This window comes from Alexandromys fortis, unplaced genomic scaffold, assembly GCF_014885135.2.
Source record: "Alexandromys fortis isolate MF-2015 unplaced genomic scaffold, M_Fortis_MF-2015_v1.1 scaffold_79, whole genome shotgun sequence".
NCBI lineage: Eukaryota > Metazoa > Chordata > Mammalia > Rodentia > Cricetidae > Alexandromys > Alexandromys fortis.
This window is the reverse complement of record NW_026067964.1, coordinates 4471291-4491885: the sequence shown is the minus strand read 5'-3', so window position 1 is coordinate 4491885 and position 20595 is coordinate 4471291. Positions and strand designations below refer to the sequence as shown.

The window sequence follows — 20595 nt, the reverse complement described above, 5'->3', positions numbered from 1 at the left end:
AATTATTACTGTTTCCCCTTGTTGTTCAAACAGTCCAGGCTGGCCTTGAGCTCTCTGAACTTCCTGCCAAGTGCTGGGATTATAGGCATGTATCTTCATGCCCAATTTTAATGATGCACCTTTTTTCTTTGTTTTGAGACAGGGTCTTACTATACTGCTCTGGTTGTCCTAGAACTCACTATGAAGAGCAGACTGGTTTCAAACTCACAGAGATCTGCCTGCCTCTGCCTCCCAAGGACAGGGATTAAAGGCGTGTGACATTAAACTCAGTTTAATGTGATGCATCTTAAAAGATATTAATATAATTTTTAATCTCAGACTGTCATGAAACCCAAGTTATGTATGGCAATGCAAAGACCCTTGAACATGGTCTTAGACATTCATTTCGGATGCACATCTATTGTTGAATATTGTATGAAGATGTGTTACATTTATTTATGCTGTAGAACACGTGTTTTAATGATGCAAAGATGTGTTACATTGATGTTGCATTTGTTTAACTCTGTGGAGCTGTGATTCTTTGCCTGTCTAAAATACCTGATTGGTCTAATAAAAAGCTGAACAGCCAATAGCAAGGCAGGAGGAAGGACAGGTGGGGCTGCCAGGCAGACTGAATAAATAGGAGAAATCTGGGGGCACAGAAGCAAGAGAACAAGGACAGGAGGACACCAGGGGCCAGAGGCCACCCAGCCACCCAGCCACCCACAGGGTAAGAATGAAAGTAAGATTTACAGAAGTAAGAGAAAGGCAAAGAGTAGATGGGTTAAGAAAGCTGGCCAGAAACAAGCCAAGCTAAGGCCTGGCATTTCTAGAATGAGCCTCCGCATCCTGATTTGGGAGCTTACTGGCAGGCCCCCCAAAGAGTAAAAAGATTAAAACAAACATCTACATTTTGGCATTCCAGCGTGGGGCTAGAGTAAAAGAAAATCCAACAGCAGACATCTCTCTTCTAAGTTAGCAAGTAGATAACAAGCATTTGTGACATGCTATCAGCCAGAACTATTTTTTCCCTGATCTATCTAGCCATCCACTGAATGACAAAGCTTATGGTTCATACCCAGAGGCTCTGAAGGTGCAGAATTCTATTCCTGCTATAGAAAAAAGTAAAAGCCTCTTCCACTCTCTCCCACTGGCGTTCCTTGCGGGCTTCAGATATGGATGAACTCAGCTGTCCACACTAAGGGACTTGTGTAGCAGTGTAATTTTGTAAAATTCGTGAAAAATCACCGTGTAACAGTGAATATTGGCGTGGAGACGAGTAACACCAACATTTATTGCATGCGTGTGTCATTGTACACGTAAAGACATGTACCTGCTGCTCCGTTGCTGGGGTCTCTAAGATTTCAATCAGTGTGCTCCCTGGCTGGTTCCGGGTCACATCGATGATCAGTTTTTTGGTCCTTAAAAATGAGAAAAATGAGACAGATCTTCAGGTATCAGTCTTGGTGCACAAAAATCTGCTTCGCCCATGAATACATAAAGCGGTTTCAATGAAGACGCCCTAAAGTAAGTGCTCTTGCCCAAAGCTCCTAAAAGCCTGCAAAGGCACAACAAGCAAAGTCTGGGCTTTATATGTTAAATGCTGTAAGAGTAGTCTCTCAGAAACATACACAAGTATGACACCAGATTCCTTATGGAAATAGGGCTTATTTTCAATTAAGACAGATTACCATTTGAAGTGTGGCAGAGACAAGAGCTGCGGCTGTAAAGCATATAGGAAGACCTCCTCTCCCCCCCCCCCCCCCAGCCCAGCCCAGCCTTGACTTCTGAGCCTGTGAACACAGAACTAAATTGCTGCTTTTTCTGTATCGAGAAAGACATAAGACAGCAAGAAGGCCAATAGAGGCAGAAGAACCCTGTGGAACTGGAAGCTCTGGGCTTCTGGGGAACCTAGCAAAGAGTCTGGGAGATCACGTACACAAGAGATGAGCAGATAGGGCCTTGTCTGTGTGTGCACAGAGCTGAGGACAGGAGAGCACAGCGAGGGCTGGAAAACCCCTGCAAGTGCTGAACCATACTTTCTGCCATAGGTGCTCTTTAGCAACTGACTGCCCTTTTAATTAGGGATCAGGTTATGTAATTACACCGAGGGGGAGGTAGGGACACCTCACTATAGAACATGTGTGAGGTCCTAAATTCAACCCCTATACTATAGACACCGCACAGCAGCAACAACAACAAAACCATATAAGGCAAGCATTCCCATTCGATCACCGCTACAGAGGGCAGGAAGTCTGTTATTTGAAAGGGGGTCTTTCGAAAGACAGAAACATCAACAGATGTTGCCTTGAACTACACACGGGTCAGAGCTGCAACTTCACTGTTATTGCAGCCCTGCTCCCCTACTGAATTTCAGCTCTGTCAGAGAATGCATGTCTTCCTTAGCCACAGCAGGAAATGGTCTCTTAACACTAAACTGGAAATGAAAATAAGTCACACTGTGAAGCATAAGGTGACTGCTCCCGAATGAGGCCATGTTAACCTCGTGTGAGACATTAGAAATGGGGTAAGGAAGTCATTTGCAAACATGTTTTTTCTCACGTCCCATTTATCTCAAGTCTGCACAAGACAGAGAACGTGCACAAGACAGGCAGCTTCCTTTTCTTCCTTCTGCCTGGTCTCTGGAGAGCAATATCCTCCAGCCCCATGACCCTTGGCTGCTGGGGATTTTCAGGCTGTCTGAGAACGCACAGCTAAAGACTCCAGGGAATTAAAGGGTACACAGCTAATTATAGCCCCGTGGGACGTGGTACTGTTCCTGAGGTGGCCAAGGCTCAGAAAGCCGTGTGTCCCTTCCCACACACACACCAGCTTCTTCCAATCGCCATTAGGAACGAATTAGACAGGAACAAGATTATGCTTCCCAAGAGAGATTTAGTATATAGCCCAGGCTGGCTCCAAATGTGAGGTCCCAAGTGTCTGGAGTGCAGGCATGTTCCGTCATGCTCGGCCTTTAGGCAGAAATACTCAGTTGAAAATAAAAGCTTTAGATGACTTAAACAATGGCAACAGGGAGTGACTCTTATTTGAAATAACATTCTAGGAACTATATTCAGCCAATTGCCAAATAAAGTGACATCATTCATACCCGCCCCCATCAACAGAAAATTGTTTATTTCTCATGAGTTGTTGAAGGACAAATTGCCCAATAACCCATTTTTTCCCCCTTGAAATTCTAAATGATGTCACGGCTGTGGAATTCATTGCTAAAATTCTCCTACCTTCACAGTCAACTCAGCACCTGCTTCCAGGACAGGGATCTCAAGTATCCCTCCCTAATAAACGCCCAAGAGCTAAGGGCACTCTGGGCAGGCAGTTCAAAGGCCACCGAGACCCAACCCCCAAAGTCTCAGCTCCCCCACCCCTCAGTTCCTGTTACTCAGGAGCTGAACGGACCAGTACAAATTACATAATCCTTTGCTTTTCATTTTAAAAATGGAAACATTTCCACAGAAAGACATAATGCAAAAGTTCTTTGTGCTGGGCTCTACCAGACGGCGAGCGCTCGAGTAACCATGAAAGCTATGCTGCTGGAGTTGGCAGCCGCTTGCCATCAAGTCCCAAGGAGCGCCTGCGACCCGGCTGGACCAGGTGGGATGGATGTGAGTTCGGACTCACAATGCACTCTGGCTTAAGAGATTTAGCAGAGGTCAAGAGTGCACGGTGCCTCCTAAACAGGCTTCCGTTCACTGCTTCCAGGAACGACAATGTTTCTGGTACACTGAGTTAAATGGGACATGTTACCAGATGATGTCAGCTCCCAACGAAAACACTCATCTGTGAGTGTGGCGACAGCCCTGCTCTGACCACTGCACATGCCATCTGTGTACTGCCATGGTACACCACATTTTATAAAGAGGAGCGGTCTTTGTGTCATTTTAAAAATTAGACGATAAGCCTCTCACGGGAAAAGTGAAAGACAAGCGTTAACTTTGCCTGATTCTTTTTAGAACGTGGCTTTTAGAAAATTTAAGGTTCCATGTGTGGGTCATATTAAAAACAACTTTTTTTCTTTTGAGAAAGTACAATAGTCAAACATTCCATTCTTCAACCGGAAGCTGGTAGTCTGAAGACCTAGTTAGTCACGGGGCCTCAGCACACAGAGGGCTCTGGACGATGGCCCGCTGTCTGGAACACAAATGCAGCAACTAAGAACTGCTAGGCTTACTGGGTAGACAAAGTTCACACTCTGGTCTAGCATTGAGAGGACACGGCGAGCTGCCATGCTGCATCTTCCGCTGCCTCCTCATCCTGTGGGAATTACATGCTCTGCGTCCTACTTTCCTGACTCCTGGTTTATGCTATGGATGGAAACTTAAACACACTAAGCACATTCTCTACCACTGAGTCACAGCCCAAGTCACCATCCCCTCTTTTTCTAGCACCTTTCCAAGAAAAGCCCCCCCGAGGTCTCCAAGCCTTTGCAGAGTAGCATCCACAGAGAGCTCACATGCTGGTTCAAAGCCATTGCCAAGGACCTTCTAGACGCTCCCTCGCCACCGAGCTGTGTCTAGCTGATATTGGGTATCAGCCTCTACAGTGTTCAACCATCGGTCAGGCAGGCTCACCCAAACACGAAGAGGCCTAACTCTGGGAAAGAATTGCTGAAGAATAAGGAAATGCACTCAGCAGAAGTCCGCTGTAAACAAGAATCAGCGCACTTATAAACTGTCGAGGCTTCTTGGCTTGGCCACTCCGCCCATGGCTCTGTTTTCTGCCTTATAGTATGCCTAAGGCTGACAAGACATCAGTGCCCAGAAATGCATGATGGTGTTTAAAGATGCAGTAATATCAGTACATATTCTTAGCAGCAGACCTCAAACACTGTAGGCCTGCACTATCGGACGGTATGCAAGCCGGGAACTAGGCTGGAGACTTAAGAACACACTCACACAGACAGACAGAGACATAGGGACATGGGTCATCCTTGATAAAAGAATGCCAAGAATGCCCCCTTTATTGTGCTCGGGGGCATCTTATATAGTGCTCTGGCCACGCCCCAGCTCTCAGGATCTTTCAGCTGCAGCCACCAGAACCCACTCCCCTGTCTCGTGCTCAGAGCAGCTGCTAACAAGTTGTTTACAGGAAATTCAGGGTCTGGGGTCCACAGCCCCCAATGAAACATCACCTCCGCCATCGAGCACTCCTGCCATGGTAAGAGGGAACAGGTCCAGTAGGATAATGGCTATTTAAGCGGAATCATGCGGAAGGAGAAAAATTCTTGAGAGATGACAGTGTGAGCCCCCAGAGCAGCTAACTGTGACTGAAAAACCACAAATACTGGCTCAATTTAAACACACAGTTCTGTGAAAAATCAAGCTGAACAAAGTCATCAGGTACATTTTTCAAGATGACTCATAAGTTATGAGAGAGATTTACAGCTGTATAGTTTTTATAATTTATAAGCTGTTGAACGCACGATCTCATAGGATGGTCCCAGCCCTCCCTGCCATTTTCTGTGCCAATGCCAATGGAACACCTCGCTGAGTCTATGATTAATACGTGACTCTTTGAAGTAGTATCTGTTGTGATCTAAGGTTCTTCCACAACAGGCTTTCTCGTTTAACACATCGTGCTTGGTAGCACTGGGGGAATGATGGCAGCCCAAGCAGAAAGGCCAGGGAATTCATGTTTCTTCCTACTGTAGAGTGTACATCTGTGTACCTCACACCCATTTGTCACTCCCTTTTGGCTCAGAGAGAAGTGATGGTGTCATTGCCCTGCAGCAATTTTCATTCTCTTTCTTCTAGGGCTACAAAGGCCTTGTGCCCTTAGGGATTGTAAAACTGTGATTAAGAGCACAGGCTCTGGAGGACTTAAATTTATCTGGGATTTAAATCTCTATTCCAGTAACTGGCGAGCTGCCCAGGGAAAAGTTTACATCTGCTTATGTCTGCTTTGCCCTTACTGTTCTCATGTTAAGTTCTGATGGTAGCCTCCAACCTCATGAGGTTCCTAAGAGTACTGTAGTATATAAACACACACCCACACAAGCATGCATGCACACATGCACGCACGTTCTGTTCTCCCTCTCTCCATCCTTCTCTTCTCTGGGTTGATGTTTTTTCTTTCTTATTAATGTCCTTTTCTATCTTAGTTACTTGATCATGTGTATGAACAAGGGTTCGCCTCATGTAGTCTGTGCAATACATGCAGGCCTGGTGCCTTTGGAGTTTTGAAGAGGGCATCACCTCACCTGGCACTAGAGTTTTACAGATGGTTGTAAGCTGCCATGTGGTTGCTATGAATCAAACACACACAATTCCTCTGCCAGAGCAACAAGGCTCTTAACTGCTGAGCCATCTCTTCAGCCCCAATATCCTTTCCTCTACAAAATTCTATATACATATAAGAGGCAAAACTTTTGCAAATCACAGATCTATTAATATGACTATATAAGGAACACTTTCAACCCAGGAATAACAAATTCATTTAAAACTAGGTACAGGATTTTTGTTTTTGGTACTGGGAACCCGGGGCCACATGGATGCTAGGATGGGCAGTCTGCAAAGGTGGTGGATGCTCCATAAGCACTTGGAAAGGGGCTCAGCATCATGAATGAGTGTGATTTTACAAATCAAAGCCACAGTGAGATACTCCATACCCACTGAGATGACTAATGACAAGAGAAGAAAAGGGGTGTTGAGAAGGTGGAGAAAAGTTGGGACCCTTGGAGTTTGTGGGGGGAAATGTGAAATGTTGCGGCCACTGTGGGAAACAGTCTGGTGCACCAAACAACCACACAGAGCAATTTCATGCCCAGGTATATAACCAAAAGAAGTGAAAAGAGGTGTTTAAACAAAAACTTGTACCTGGATGTATATATAAGAGCACTTAGTTACAACATCTATAAGGTGCAAACAACCCAAATCCTTATTAACAGATGAGCCAGTAAACAAATGTATAGCCACATGGGAAGTACTATCCAGTCAGGAAAAGGAATAAAATACTGATCCATGCCCTAACATGGCACCTTAAAGCATTACTCAGGTAAAGGAAATCAGGTGCAGAAGACCACATGTTATATGATCCCATTTGTACAAAATGTCTACAACAGGTAAGTTCATAGAAACAGAAAGAAGTTAGTAGGGTCTGGAGAGCAAGGGCAAAGGGCCTGACTTGAGCAAGATAAAAATATTCAGGAACTCAATAGTGTCGATAGTTGTATTAGACTGTGGATATCCTAAAATGTCACTGAACTGTGCACTTTTAAATGGTTGGAGTAATCGATTATATGCTGCAGGTATCTCAAAACCACTGGCCAGTTCCCCACAATATGGCCATGAAAGGAGAGCTTGTGAGCTGGCAGCATGCACTGGGGAGCTTGAGTCTGCAGCAGAGGACCAGGGTGGGCAAGGTAGGAGCACTTCCCAGACCAAGACTCATCCCTTCCCAAACATGCCTGACTTTTATGGTTTTTGTTTGTAAAATGTGAATTCCAAGAATGTGCTGAACTGTGGCGATTCCTGCCTCTAGTAGGTGAACACGCACACACTGTTCAGATGATTTCATACTTTAGCTGACCCGAACTGTGATTCCTATCCATCAGTGTGGACGTTAGAGTAGGCGGCACCAAGAGGGCGGCTTTCAAACAACAGACAGAACCAATTACCAGGAGATTTCTTCCTATTACTTCTAAAGACAAAGCTTATGAGCTCATGGGAGGCTTGATCTAATTTCATTTGCATGGCCAAGCCACACCATTTGCATGCATTTCCAGTTATCTGGATACTTGTCCATGGTACAGAGGAAGTCAGGGTGTATATTTCTTCTCCCCACCCTGTCCTGGGCTTACAGAAAGTTCAGCACGACTTGATCATCAATTGTACAAGGCTGCAACTGGCTTTGCCTTGCAGCTGAGCCTACGCCCTGGGGCTGCACTGTGCTCTCCATTGCCAGCCTAAAGACATCAAGCCCCAGAAGGCACAAGTGGTGCTGGCTCTTTACTGCTGGGCCCAGCCTCAAGCCAACCCATGGGGTTCTCAAGTGAATGGTACCTTCCGTGATCTGACAATAAAATAAACCCACAGCATCAAACCAACACAGATCCCAACAAGACTATGTAGGAAGCTTTGGTTTAATATTCGAGGAAAATCAAGAAAGAGGTACCTTCTGAAGCACATTAGTGCTGGGACTTCTGTCTCAAATCCAGACATTGTCACTTGGGATACAGAACTCAAAATATGAGTGGGTAAAGTCATATTAATGCATGCTTATTCCTGTGTGCCCCCTTTCTATCCTTTAGTCCCTGTCTCATCCCACCATATAACCTTTCTTTGTGCCAACATGCGTTCTTTGGTTTAGCTAAGGTCTTGAGTACTGTGTTGTTTGGAGAGCATGTGCTTTTGATGTATGCTGCTTTCATTCATGGCGTTTGATGGAGAATCTCTCTTTCCTGCCCTACCTGTAACAGACTTACGGGGCACAAGCATGAGGAATACAGTATTTATTGTTTTAAATGGGAATGTTTCCTTGAAGTCTCTGAGGGCAAGAAGACAGACCCTATTGCTGGAGGATCCACCTATGACTTGAAAATATCAAACATGAATCATACAACACGGGGAGACCAAGCTGGTGTGGACCTAGAAGCTCCGTTCCTCCTGGCTTTCACAGTGCTCAGGTGTTAACACACTAATCCCACAATGAGCATCAATGTTATTCTGCTAACGTCTGTCCTGGTGAGACATACTCAGTGGTGAAATGATAACACGAATATTGTGGGAGTCACCAACTACGTTAGGAGATTTAAGGTCCACTCCCCAAGATGGAGCCTATATTTGGCAACACTATTGGGCCAAGAACCTATGGCTAGATAGGTCCTAGGCCCTAGGCAAGACCCCACTACAATTATTTTGCCAAATGGACATAGTATTAAACCAACCTATAGTCTAGTGACCCATCATTATACCCATAGATTAAAGCATATTTCAACCTCTATCAGAGTTGCTTTTGTTGGAGTAGGGGATGCTCAACACAGAGATCCACAGCTGACCAAGTTCAGGGATTAAGAGACTTCAGCATGTTCAGCACTAAGTGAAAACATATACATGGTACCCCCACCTCCACAGGCTCAGTGATCATTGCGGACGAGGAGACAGTGTGAGGGCCAGATGCAGGGAATGGAGTCTTCTGAACAGGGCAGTGCATATGAACGCACAGTGCCGGCCAGAGCATGCACAAGACCTGTGTAAGCCCAAGCCGGACAAAATGCCACGCCTAGCTGAGGAGCTGTCAGCAACTGTTAGCTGCTGGGAGAGGGAGGGTCAGCTTTCTCTAAAAATGTAGCCCGAGAAGTCTACTGTGCTCCAGGGGAAGACCACACATTCCAGATTATTTGGGGAGCACAAATTGCCTTGATGGGAAGGAGGGAAAAAAAAAGGACACAAAATTGGGTGGGAAGAATGAAGTGAGGGAGGATGAATATACTCAAATCATGTATAAAATTCCCAAACAATTAAAATATTATACATAATATATAGTTTATATATACATATTTTATATATAGTAGTGGCGTGTACCACATGGCAGCCATTGTTGCTTGACAAAGTTCTAGCATTTCAACTTTGCAGACCCCAATTCTCCAGAAGCCTTTTACTTTCATTTTTAATGATTCTCACTATGTGTTATGGGAGTTCCCATATGTCTCTTCCTTTGGGAAACTTTGTGTGGGCTGTGGTGAGGGATGAGAATGTACACAACTACATCCTCTTTAAACAAAATAATTCTTTGGAACAAAATCCCCGCCACCTTGGAACCATGTGGCGTGATAACTCCGCCTGCTCCCACACAAATTCACACCAAGCTGCTAGAAAATGCAGATAAGTAACACATGCTTGATAAACCAGGTAGATTTACTAATCATGATTTATAAATTCCTAAGGTTGACTCAGGTTCACAGCAACATTTATGTTCAGTTGAAACCTCCAGCTAGCCTCTGCAGGATCCAGAACCATTCCTGTCTCTCCAAAGCCCAACCACTCAGAGAATCTCTGAACAAAGGGAAGACTCCAAAAAGTTCTGCCTTCTTAGTGGCTACCTCAGATTCTCCCCTGAAGCTGCCAGCTGCCCAAGTCCCTGCCTAAGCGGTTCAGCTTTGACCATACCTGCACACAAACCCAGCTTGTGGTGAACATGTCATCACTCCTCACCTACAGGCTATATAAGCTTCCTGCTTTAGTTTGGGTGTGTGACTTCTCTGGCCTCCATCTCTGGGACTGGAGAACTCATCTGGGAGTTGCTTTGCTCAAATAAACCTGTTCTTTTACTTTTTCAGTTTGGCTCTATCTGGCTTACTGAATTGGCAGAGAAACCTATTATTGAGGTACAAAAAACTATTAATTTGTCTAGCTTCGTCTTTGCTTGCTTTAAGCTTTAGCATAAACTAATCCATACAAAAAAAGACCCTGCAATATTCTATAATGGAGTGTTTGGTCCCCTGAGAAAGTCCTTCTTCCAAGGTCAGGCATTTAGACAAAAGTCTCCATTCCCTCCAGGGCTGGAGGAAAGTTCCCTCTCACTAAAAAGGGAGACATTCTTATCTCTGGCAAGAGGAATTTGTGGCCCTTCCATTAACATATGATTGATGCCTAATTTGTTAAGGCTAACAAATCATCCTCGATTCCTGATCTCAAGCTACACCCAGCTCACATGCCCCCTTTCTCCCATTTAATCCTCTGTGCAATTATAGAGTATAAAAGTCATAGCTTTTTTCTCAATCAATGAGCAGCGATCCCGATTTACCCACAGACCTAGTCAGTCTCCTCCAACCTTTTGCTGCCTACACATCTCCTTTTGGGACCTGAACCCTGCAGGAGCTGGACTCAGGCAAAGCAGGGTATAAACAGTCAATGCTGCTGACCATATCCAGGACTGATCTAATAAGAAAAGTCAATAGATCCAGCAGTGGTCGATCATGTGTGTTCCTTTCTACATTGTCGCTTTATACTAAAAATAAAACTGGATTAGCAGTGTTCTCTTGCCAATTTTTCAACCACCTGGAACCATGTGCTCATCTAAATCACTTCATTCCTTCAAGGAATCTAATTATGACATGTAAAACTAAAAACCAAGGTCAACTTTGCAGCCTATTATAATAGTTAGTTCCCTCCTAAATGATGGTTGGATGGATGTACATGATGCATTTCAATATTTACCTACTTCTAAAAAAAAGGCCTGCTGAGATTTAACCCCACTGGAGACTGCACAGTTTGGGTCATGCTGCTGGAATCATCAACTCTTAGCACCAGACTTACTTTATCATGAGGCTTCTGCCATCCACAGCTTCACCATCCTTGATGTCATACTTGCTTGTTAGGGAAAGGGAAATCTCAGTCTTTGAGAGCTGATTTAGTGTGTTTTCCTTGTTAGGGTCATTGGGGTCAACTGCTCCTTCCCCTGTAAGGAAGCAAAACAAAACAAAACAAAACAAAACAAAAATGTTATTTTTCCAGTTCTCTCCTGTGGTGACTGCCACACACTGTAAGATAAGGGTTCTGAGGATACAGGACAGGCTTAGGAATTAGATGGGAGATTTATGGGCTCCATAAAGCCTGCATATTCTAGAACATCTGCAGTGGATTTTAAAGCATTTGATCAAAACATTAATGTGGGGCATAAATATCCACAAAAGAACAAATTCAAAAAAGAATGGTGAATAAAAACATTTTAGGTTTCAGTAAGGACTCTGTCATATTCAGAGGGTCCACGTCTTGTCTTTTCTTTCTCTGTGAAACAGATTGATAAGTCCTTTCCATTGTCTCTAGGACTTACCTTCAGTAGTAACATTGTTTTGTAACCCAAGATGCAAGCAATAACAGATTTTGGGGAGGATGGGTTGTGGGGGCTGAGTCTATGGCCTTGCACATGGCAAGCAGGTGCTTTCCCAGGGAGCAGCAATCTGGCCCTGAGTTAGAGAGTTCTTACTGTATGAGCAGAGACAAAGGAGAAAATGGATTTTTCCTTCACCACAGTGTATCACCTGCAGATGGTTTCTTGGTTACAGGTGGAGCCCTTGTCTCCCCAGTGCCCCCCACCCCAGAGCGGGGACCCCATTAAGCTTGAACCCTTGCAGGCCCTGTGTGTACTGCCATAGCCTCTGTGAGACCATATCTATATCAGTCCTGTTGTGCTTGGGAAACCCTGTTTCCTTAGAGTTCACCAACCCTTCTGACCTAATAATCTTTCTGCCTCTTCTTCGCATAGCTCTTGAGTCTTGAGGGGGAGGGGTGTGATGAAGACATTCCATTTAGGACAGAGTCCTCCAGAGTCCCCCACTTTCTGCATGCTGTCCAGTTGTGGGTTTCTGTGTTAGTTCCCATCTACTGCAGGGAAATGAGTCGCACTGGGTATATTAACCACACATTAGGGTACAAGAGCGGTTGGCCAACACAAAATGAACTCATAGTATGATTTTGGACTTTCTGTCTTGTATTACTTTGTTTGAGCATTATTTTTGTCTTATTGGTCTCTTGCTTCTTTATGTTGATTTCTATTGTGTGTCTGTTGGGGAGGGCTTATGTGTTTCTTTTTCTTTTAAAAGAGAGGCAAAAAGTTGGGTGGGTAAAGAGGTGGTTGGGTGGGTAGAATCAAAGTGGAAGGGGAAAGCGTGATTAAAATACACTGGTAGGTATTATTCTTTAAATGAACAAGCAAGGACTAGACGATGTTCTCACCCAGAAAGGACTCCACCGTGGGCACTTCCCCCAGCGACTCTAACAGCTCATTCAGCAGGTCACCCTTTTCAGTCGCAATGGCATCCTGATGTTCCAGCAGGAGCTATACACAGACAGCAACAGACACGCAGAGGCAGAAGTCAGACCCTGTGGCAACTAGACTCACAGACTCCAGCTTAGTTTCTCAATATTTTCATCCGATACTGCTTAGTAATTTTTTCAAAAAAGGTTTTAGGCGTCATGGCTGGGTAGGACTGTTGGTTGCCTCCCTCTGTTGAAGGAGCCAGAGGTCAGGGAGTTTGCTGTGAGATTCTGTCTCCTGTGATGCCAGAAGCTACACCCATGAAGTCTCACCAACTTGACTTCCCAAACATGAGCCAAACAAGGACGACACCATTAAACATGCCAAAGTGGATGGGAAATGCCCATGAGACCTGAACCCTAAACAAAAAACTATAAGCAACTAAGAAATGCTGAGAGCAGGAGAAATAAGTCTTCTCCAGGGAAGAACACAACAATTGGTTATCCAATATCCAAGACCAGTTCTGAAATCATAGATACATGTAACATTATACAGACTGAGTAGGTCACACTTAGGGATATAAACGTATGTACATATATGCATTTAGTAACAGAGAAAAAAAAAAAAGAGACCATGAATTTGAAAGAGCGAGGAGGGATATTTTGGGGGAGGTTGGAAGGAAGGGAGAAAAAATGTTGTAATTATGTAAAATGATTTCTTAAATTGTGTGTATTTGTGTGGGTTTGTTCATGTGAGTATAGTGTCTGCAGAAGCCAGTTGAGAGTATGTGATCTCTGGGAGCTGGCACTGCAGGCAGCTGTGAACTGCTGGGTGTGGCGTGCTGGGAACAGCCAGAAAGAGCAGTGTATGTATGTTCTTAAGCCCCTCTCTATGTTCAGAGCCATCTCTCTAGCTCTGCCTAGATAGTAACCATAATTCTGACAATTATTAAAGTTGTAGATATAGACACAGCTTTAACTTTTGTCTCATGGGGAAATACCAACAGCACATTAAGAAACTGTAGCAAGGGCTGGCTTGAAGCCCTAGGGTTGATCCTAAGCACTGTATTAACTGGGCATGGTGACTCAGGCCTATAATCCCAGCACTGAGGATGAGGCAGGAGGATCAGAAAGGATCAGAAAGTCAAGGTCATCAGAAGGTTTGAGGACAGCCTAGCAACATAGAACCATATAAGAAAGAAAGAAAAAAAAATAAACCCCTATAGTGGTAAAGGGGCACACCAAATTTTTTTCAGCGCAGTCTTGCCTTTTATGCCTAACCATTGTGTTTCCCACAGACATTACAGCAAATGGGCAAAAGATTTATAAATTGTGGCAGAAGTTTCTTACCAACCACTGGCAGCAGCTGGAAAAGTATGTGCACATCTATCTTCAGAGATACATCATGCAGTATTACAGTGCTGTCCTGTGTGTGTGTGTGTGCGTGTGTGTGTGTGTGCGTGTGTGTGTGCATATGTGCACATATGCGTGCAGAGGCCAGAGGATACTGGATGCCACTCTTTAGACATACTTACTTTGTTCTGCTTTGGAGGCAGGGTCTATCACAGGCCCGGAACTCACCAAGCAGCTAAACTGGCTAACAGTGAGCCCCTGGGGTCTCCCAATCTTCTCCTATCCAGCAATGGGACTGCAAGGTGGTGCTATCATGTCTAGCATTTTTTAAAATGTTATTTTATGTGTATGGGTACTTTTCCTGAATGTATGCACATCAGAAGAGGGCATTGCAGCACTCTGGAACCGGAGTTACAGACAGCTGGAAGCCACCACGTGGGTGCCAGGTTCTAGGCTCCTGTCCTCTGTAAGAGCATCAGGTGTTCTTAACCTCTGAGCCATTTCTTCAGCCATCCACACTCTGCTTTAAAACCCAAACCAAAACATGAATTCTGAGGACTGACCTCAGGTACACCCCTGAACTATCTCTCAGCAAACCCTCCCCCATCCCTTTTTAGTTGGTCAGGAAACATTAAGAATCTGTCAAGGCAAGGACTGTAGAAATACTGATACCATAAAGCCTCAAACTGAGTGACGAGGGCTGGCTGTCCTTCCTGTCTCACAGGAAATGCTGTGGCTCTTAGAGGACTCTCAGTAGGAGGGTGGGAGGGTGAAACCAGCAAGGACAATAGGAACATCTGTTTCTGTTTGCATTTTAACTAAGTTGAAACAGTGTTTCTAGGCTACTGGCACCTTGGGGACAGGCGATAGTCACTTGTCTTCAGCTTGTGAAAAGATGAATCATAACCATAAGCCAGTCCCTTTTTTATAACTGAGATAGAATTCATATAACATCAAACCCACTCATTTGAAATACAACCGTGCCTCTTTAGCCTGTTTAGCCACTGCCAATGTTAAGAATTTTCTTCCATTCCGTTAATCTGTAAGATTAATGAAGGGTTGTTAACTTGTTTATTTTTTGAGACAGTTGTTTCTCTAGGTAGCCTTGGTTGGCCTGGAGCTCACTGTGTAGACCAGGCTGGCTTTGAACTCATGGTGGGTGATCCATGTGCTCCAATACACCCATCCTGAAGGGTTATTTAATGCTGAGGTTTTCTCAATAGCTTCCAGGCACTTGTAAATTATGTAGGCATCTTCTCCTTCTCTTCCTCTTCCTCCTCCTCCTCCTCTTTTTTAAAAGTAGTATTTTGCTTTGTAGCACTGGCTAGCTGCTAGCTTCGTAGCGCTGGTACTTTGAGTTCTTAAACTCTCGGCAACTGTCTGGCCTCAGCTTTCCTAGCACTGGGGTTATAGGTGTATATTATTACCATACTAGGAGCTAACTGGATTTTGAGTAGAAGAGTAGCCTCACATGCGGAGCTTCAAGGTAAGGATGAATGCATGCCACCTATGTTCATTGAATTTAGTTTTTTAAAAGAGAGAGTCTCATGGGGTGCAGGCTGGCTTTGAACTCAAGAACGTCTGATCCCCCTGCTTCCACTTTCCCAAGCACTGAAGTTTCGTACACGTATTGCCGCATTCCATGAATTCAACGCTGGAGCTCCCAGTGTTCTTGGCAAGTACTACCAAGGGAGTTGGGTCCAGCTCCATCGTATTTATTTTCTTCTAAAGTCTGTTTATGACAAGGCAGACTAGTTTCTCATGATAGACAGACATACTTAAGTTTTCAAGCAAAACAACGCGTTGCTCTTTTAAAAGTAAGTGGACTCCAAGAAAGACAGGGTCAGAGACGATATAAAGACAGAAGGGCAGAATCTTGAAGTGGTGTGTGTATGTGTGTGTAGGAGTTAGAGAAGAAAATCCACAGGGTGGTGGATTTATGTTCTCATTCTCTTCGGAGACAGGCTCATTTGGCTGCTATCTCTGGAAAGGAGGATTTATTATAGGTAGCCAGTGTCTATCCTTTATACTGTCAATTAGAGAATGTAAATCATCTTCTTCTTCCGAAAGAATCTGTCTAAAGCTGATGCTGAAGTTCTGCCTCTCAGAGGGCCAGGACCAAGCAAACAGCTGTGGGTTTGGCAGGCCAGGCAGTTGATGGGTTGTGTCTGCCTCAGCCGCCTCCACACACAGACACGACGACTCTGCCGTGACGCCTTGTCCCGTTACATCTGCTCCCAATCCAGCACAAAGGAACTTTGAGTCAGTCACCAGCCCTGTTCCCAGGACTTCGTTCTGTTTTTAACTCTTATTAGCACAGGAAAGGACTATTTTTCTTTAAAGCCCAGCAATCTTAACAAGTACAGTGACATTTTCTGTCTGCCACCCGTGAGAAAGAACCTCACTCTCAAAGAGAATGTTCCTTTTGTATTTGAATCTTCCTCCCCGGAATCATGTGACCAAGGTGATCATATTTGAGATGAATAAACTGTCCTAAAAGAGTCAAGTGGGTCAGCATGTTTTCTTGTTTATTAGAAAGTTATGGGGGGGGTACTGGAGAGATGGCTCAGTGGGTAAGAGCACTGACTGTTCTTCTAGAGGACCTGGGTCCAATTCCCAGCACCCACATGGCAGCTCACAATTGTCTGTAACTCCAGTTTCAGGGGACCTGACAACCATGGCAAAACACCAATGTATATAAAATGGAAATATTAATTTTTTTTTAAAAAAGCTATTTTCTGGAAGAAATTCATGGCTGGATAATTTTGCTATTGACCTAGAGAATGGCTACAGAAAGAAGGTTGACCAACTCATTTCATTGGTACATATGGAGAGCTTGTGGCAAATGTCAGTTCCCTGTTCCAACCTTGCAAGACAAAAATCAAAGCTGGTTCCTTCTTTCCTGTAAACCCACAGTCCAGCTGAGAAAGTGCTTGAAGAAGGCTGGACTCCCAAGAAGTCTAGGTGGGTTGAGACGTTGGGGGTGTGGCTTTGGAAAGGCAGGTATTTGAGATGCAGGCCCTCAGTGATGGGTACAATCCAAAACTGGATTTATCCTTCACTGAAGTATCTGGATCTCTAGAACTTTGGTGTGCATCTGAACCTCTTGAGATGCAGATTTGGAACTGGGTGGTCTGGGATATGGTTCTAAACCATCCCTAGGACCTTATTTTGACCAGCAAAGTTTAAAATTGTTTGAGAAAAAGTTACTTAATTCAGTTTCAAGATTCTAAAACCTAATCACAGGCCAAGCATGGTGGCTCATGTCTGTGATCTTCCCACTGGGAGCTACATAGTAACTTCTAGGTCTAAGCCTGGGGTACAGAATAAAGTACCATCTTAATCATCCTCCCGCCACAATACCCAAGTAAATAAATAATATTCCAGGTGAATTAGGTGAGGCTGTGGTACAGCGTAGTACATGCCTGTGTGCAAGCAACAGGCAGAGGCAGGAGGATCTTGAATTTGAATCCAGTTAGAGCTACCTAGTGATACTCTTGCCTTGAAAAAAAAAAACAAAACAATAAAAATGCCACAAAACAAAACTTAATTCCAATTGCATTTAAGGCAAAATAGTTCCAACTATCTATACAAGCTCCAGTGTCTGGCTTCTGCTTACAATAAATGACGGTAAAACCACCCTGGGCTTCCTAACTCCTTCCTGGTGTCACTGTGGAGCGCTGATGACTGATTGTGATGTTTGCATGAGAACGAGACACAGGCACCATGACACAGCACAGACTTGAAATTCTAAGAAACCTGGTTTTAGAACAGTGACAGCCCATCCTGCAGGAGGAGGTTCCTTATCTTCCTGCAGAGCCTGGTTTCCATCCCTCCTCTCTCTCCCTCTCTCCCTCCCTCCCTCCCTCTGAGCAGCACATCACTTCCTGACCTTTTGGCTAAGATTAAGTGATGTATATCCAGGCGTCAGAGAAGTCTCCATTTCCCAGAAAATGGGGGCAAAGCTGAAAGCACTCTTAAAAGAGGCAGGAGCAGGTGGGTCTGGTCAGCACAGCTCTGGTAAGGAGAGCAATCCCAGTGCATGTGTGGTCCAGAGTTTAAACTGCACCTGCATCACCTTGCATTGCATAGGCGAACTTTCTTACTTGGGAAGGGCTTTACTAACATCCTAGAGTCAGACAGCAATTAAGGCAGGGGCTTATTGGGCTTAAAAATAGACACATGAGCACAAGCTATTGCAAGACCAGCTTCTTCCAATGAACAAATGCCTGATCAATCCACGACCTGGGGCCAAGACCCCTTCTGGACCCACTTACTAAATGCGTGTTGATGATTTCTTCGATCGAAATATAAATGACTGGTTTGCTGACGGTCACCAAGTCTGTGTATTTGTCCATATTAAACTTCTCTTCTGGTTCATGGACATCACAAGCTTCTTGGAAATATTTCCTAAGAACAGGGAAAAAGAGGTGTTAAGATAGAGTCAAATTTGTAAGTGGAATAGCGTCACTAAAATAAATTTTAGAATGATGGCTAGAGCACTCCCCTCCATCCTAACCTTGAGGCACTTGCTATCTCTCTCTCTCTTTGTTTTGTTTTTTGAGACAAGGTTTCTCTGTAGTTTTGGAGCCTGTCCTGGAACTAGCTCTCGTAGATCAGGCTGGCTTCGAACTCACAGAGATCTGCCTGCCTCTGCCTCCCGAGTGCTGGGATTAAAGGCGTGCACCACCACCGCCCGGCTTCAGGGTGACCCTTCATGGTGGTGCTCGTCCATGTCTCTGGATGCTGAACCTCAAACTGGTCCACAAATAGGATGAGAGATAAGTGTGGGCCTTGGACCCGAGGATACAGTTTGATCAATTATGGGCAGGATTTCTTAAGACACACACACCAATAATATAATTTTTCAAACTAAGAGAAAATCAAACAACCAGGGTTGGGCCTATAGTTGAGTTGGTAGGTGTTTGTCCAGCATGCAGGAGGCTCTCACTGCCATCCTCATTACTGCATAAGCCTGGCCTGGTGGCAAGCTAGCACTCAGCTAGTGGACTTTAATAATGGCCTCTTAAATGTCAATGAAAATGTAAGATGAAGAATTTGCTGGTGTTGGGGAAATGGCCTAATGGGTGAAGCATGACCACCAGAGTTTGTATCTCAAGGACCCATACAAAAAAAGGTAGGTGTGGTGGCCTGTGCCTGAATCTGAACTGCTGGGGAGAAAGGCAGAGATAGGCAGATTCTGGGAGCTCAGTGGCCAGCCAGCCTAGCTAAATACATGAGCTCCAGGGTCAGTGAGGGGCTGTATCTCAAAATGGAAATAGAAGATGACAGAGGAAGACACCCAAAGTCAACCTCTTTCTTCCACATGCATGTGCACACACATGCACAGGACCTACCCACCCCCATGCTAACAGACATTGTGTATGCTGAAGACTGATCCTAGGACTTTGCACATGCTAAGCACATGATGTATTGGTGTGGGAGGTCCTTCTGTATATGTGCTGCTTTTATTGGTTAATGAATAAAGCTGTTTTGGCCAGTGACTTAGCAGATCAGAGGTAGGTGGGAAAACTAAACTGAATACGGGGAGAAAGAAGGTAGAGCCATGTAGCCCTGCTGGAGACAGACGTTGGACACTGGACGGAACTTTATTTAGTAAGCCATATCCATGTGGTGATACACAGATGAATAGAAATGGATTAATTTAAGATATAAGAGCTAGTTAGCAATACACTTTAGTGATTGGCCAAGCAGTGATTTAAATAATATAGTTTCTGTGTGATTATTTCGAGTTTGAGTGGCCTTTGCCAACACTGTACCACTGAGCTATAACCCCAGTCCCAAGTCACATAATTCCCTACCTGAAAATTTAGTTTTATAGAGAAAAAACAATCCAGTAAATTGGTTACCTTAAATGATGCAAGCTCCTGGGTCTACAACACCCTAACCTCCCTCTGAAGGTTCTGATACCAGATTGACAAAAATGGGAGCTAAGCCTCCTCTTTCTTCCTAGATCTAAGCAATGGTGGCTAACCAATGGAAAGACCATTTCAGTTAAAACACAAATCCCCCCAGAAAAGGCCCTAGGACTCAGACCCCAAGAAGTCTCTTATTTTAAACTAGAGATAATGAAGACAGAAGGATGAAAAATATCTGTGATTATACTTTAGAAGCCCTTTGAAGATTTTAACCAAGAGTCCTTTGCCTGTGTGATGTGGGATTTCCTTCTGTATGCTGTGAATGTTTTATTACTACTGGTTAATGAAGAATCTGTTTCAGCCAATGGCTTAGCAGAGCAAAGCCAGGTGGGAAATCTAAACAGAGATAGATATAGAGAGTAAGCAGAGTCAAGGAGATGCCATGTAGCTGCCTAAGGAGACAGTCACCAAAACAAACCTTATTGGTAGGCCACAGTCTTGTGGCAATACATAGACTAATAGAAATGAATTAATTTAAAATGTAAGAGTTAGTTAATAAGAAGCCTGAGCTAATAGATTGAACAATGTTATACTTAATATAGTTTATGTGTGGTTATTCAGGTCTAAGCAGTTAGAAATGAACGAGAAGTCTTCTACACCTGTGTGTGCGT

The 20595-nt window shown here is 44.3% G+C and overlaps 1 protein-coding gene across 2 annotated transcripts in view; it reads right to left on the bottom strand.

Moving 5' to 3' along the window:
- Positions 1-20595, bottom strand: part of Iqgap2 (IQ motif containing GTPase activating protein 2) — a 301482-nt gene that overhangs the window by 9605 nt on the left and 271282 nt on the right. For both annotated transcript variants that reach the window (XM_050153835.1, XM_050153834.1), the window contains exons 28-31: positions 18323-18455; positions 12672-12774; positions 11253-11394; positions 1313-1400 (exon numbers count right to left, since the gene is read on the bottom strand). In XM_050153835.1, coding sequence (XP_050009792.1) covers positions 1313-1400; positions 11253-11394; positions 12672-12774; positions 18323-18455 — 466 coding nt within the window. The remainder of the gene's footprint in view (positions 1-1312; positions 1401-11252; positions 11395-12671; positions 12775-18322; positions 18456-20595) is intronic.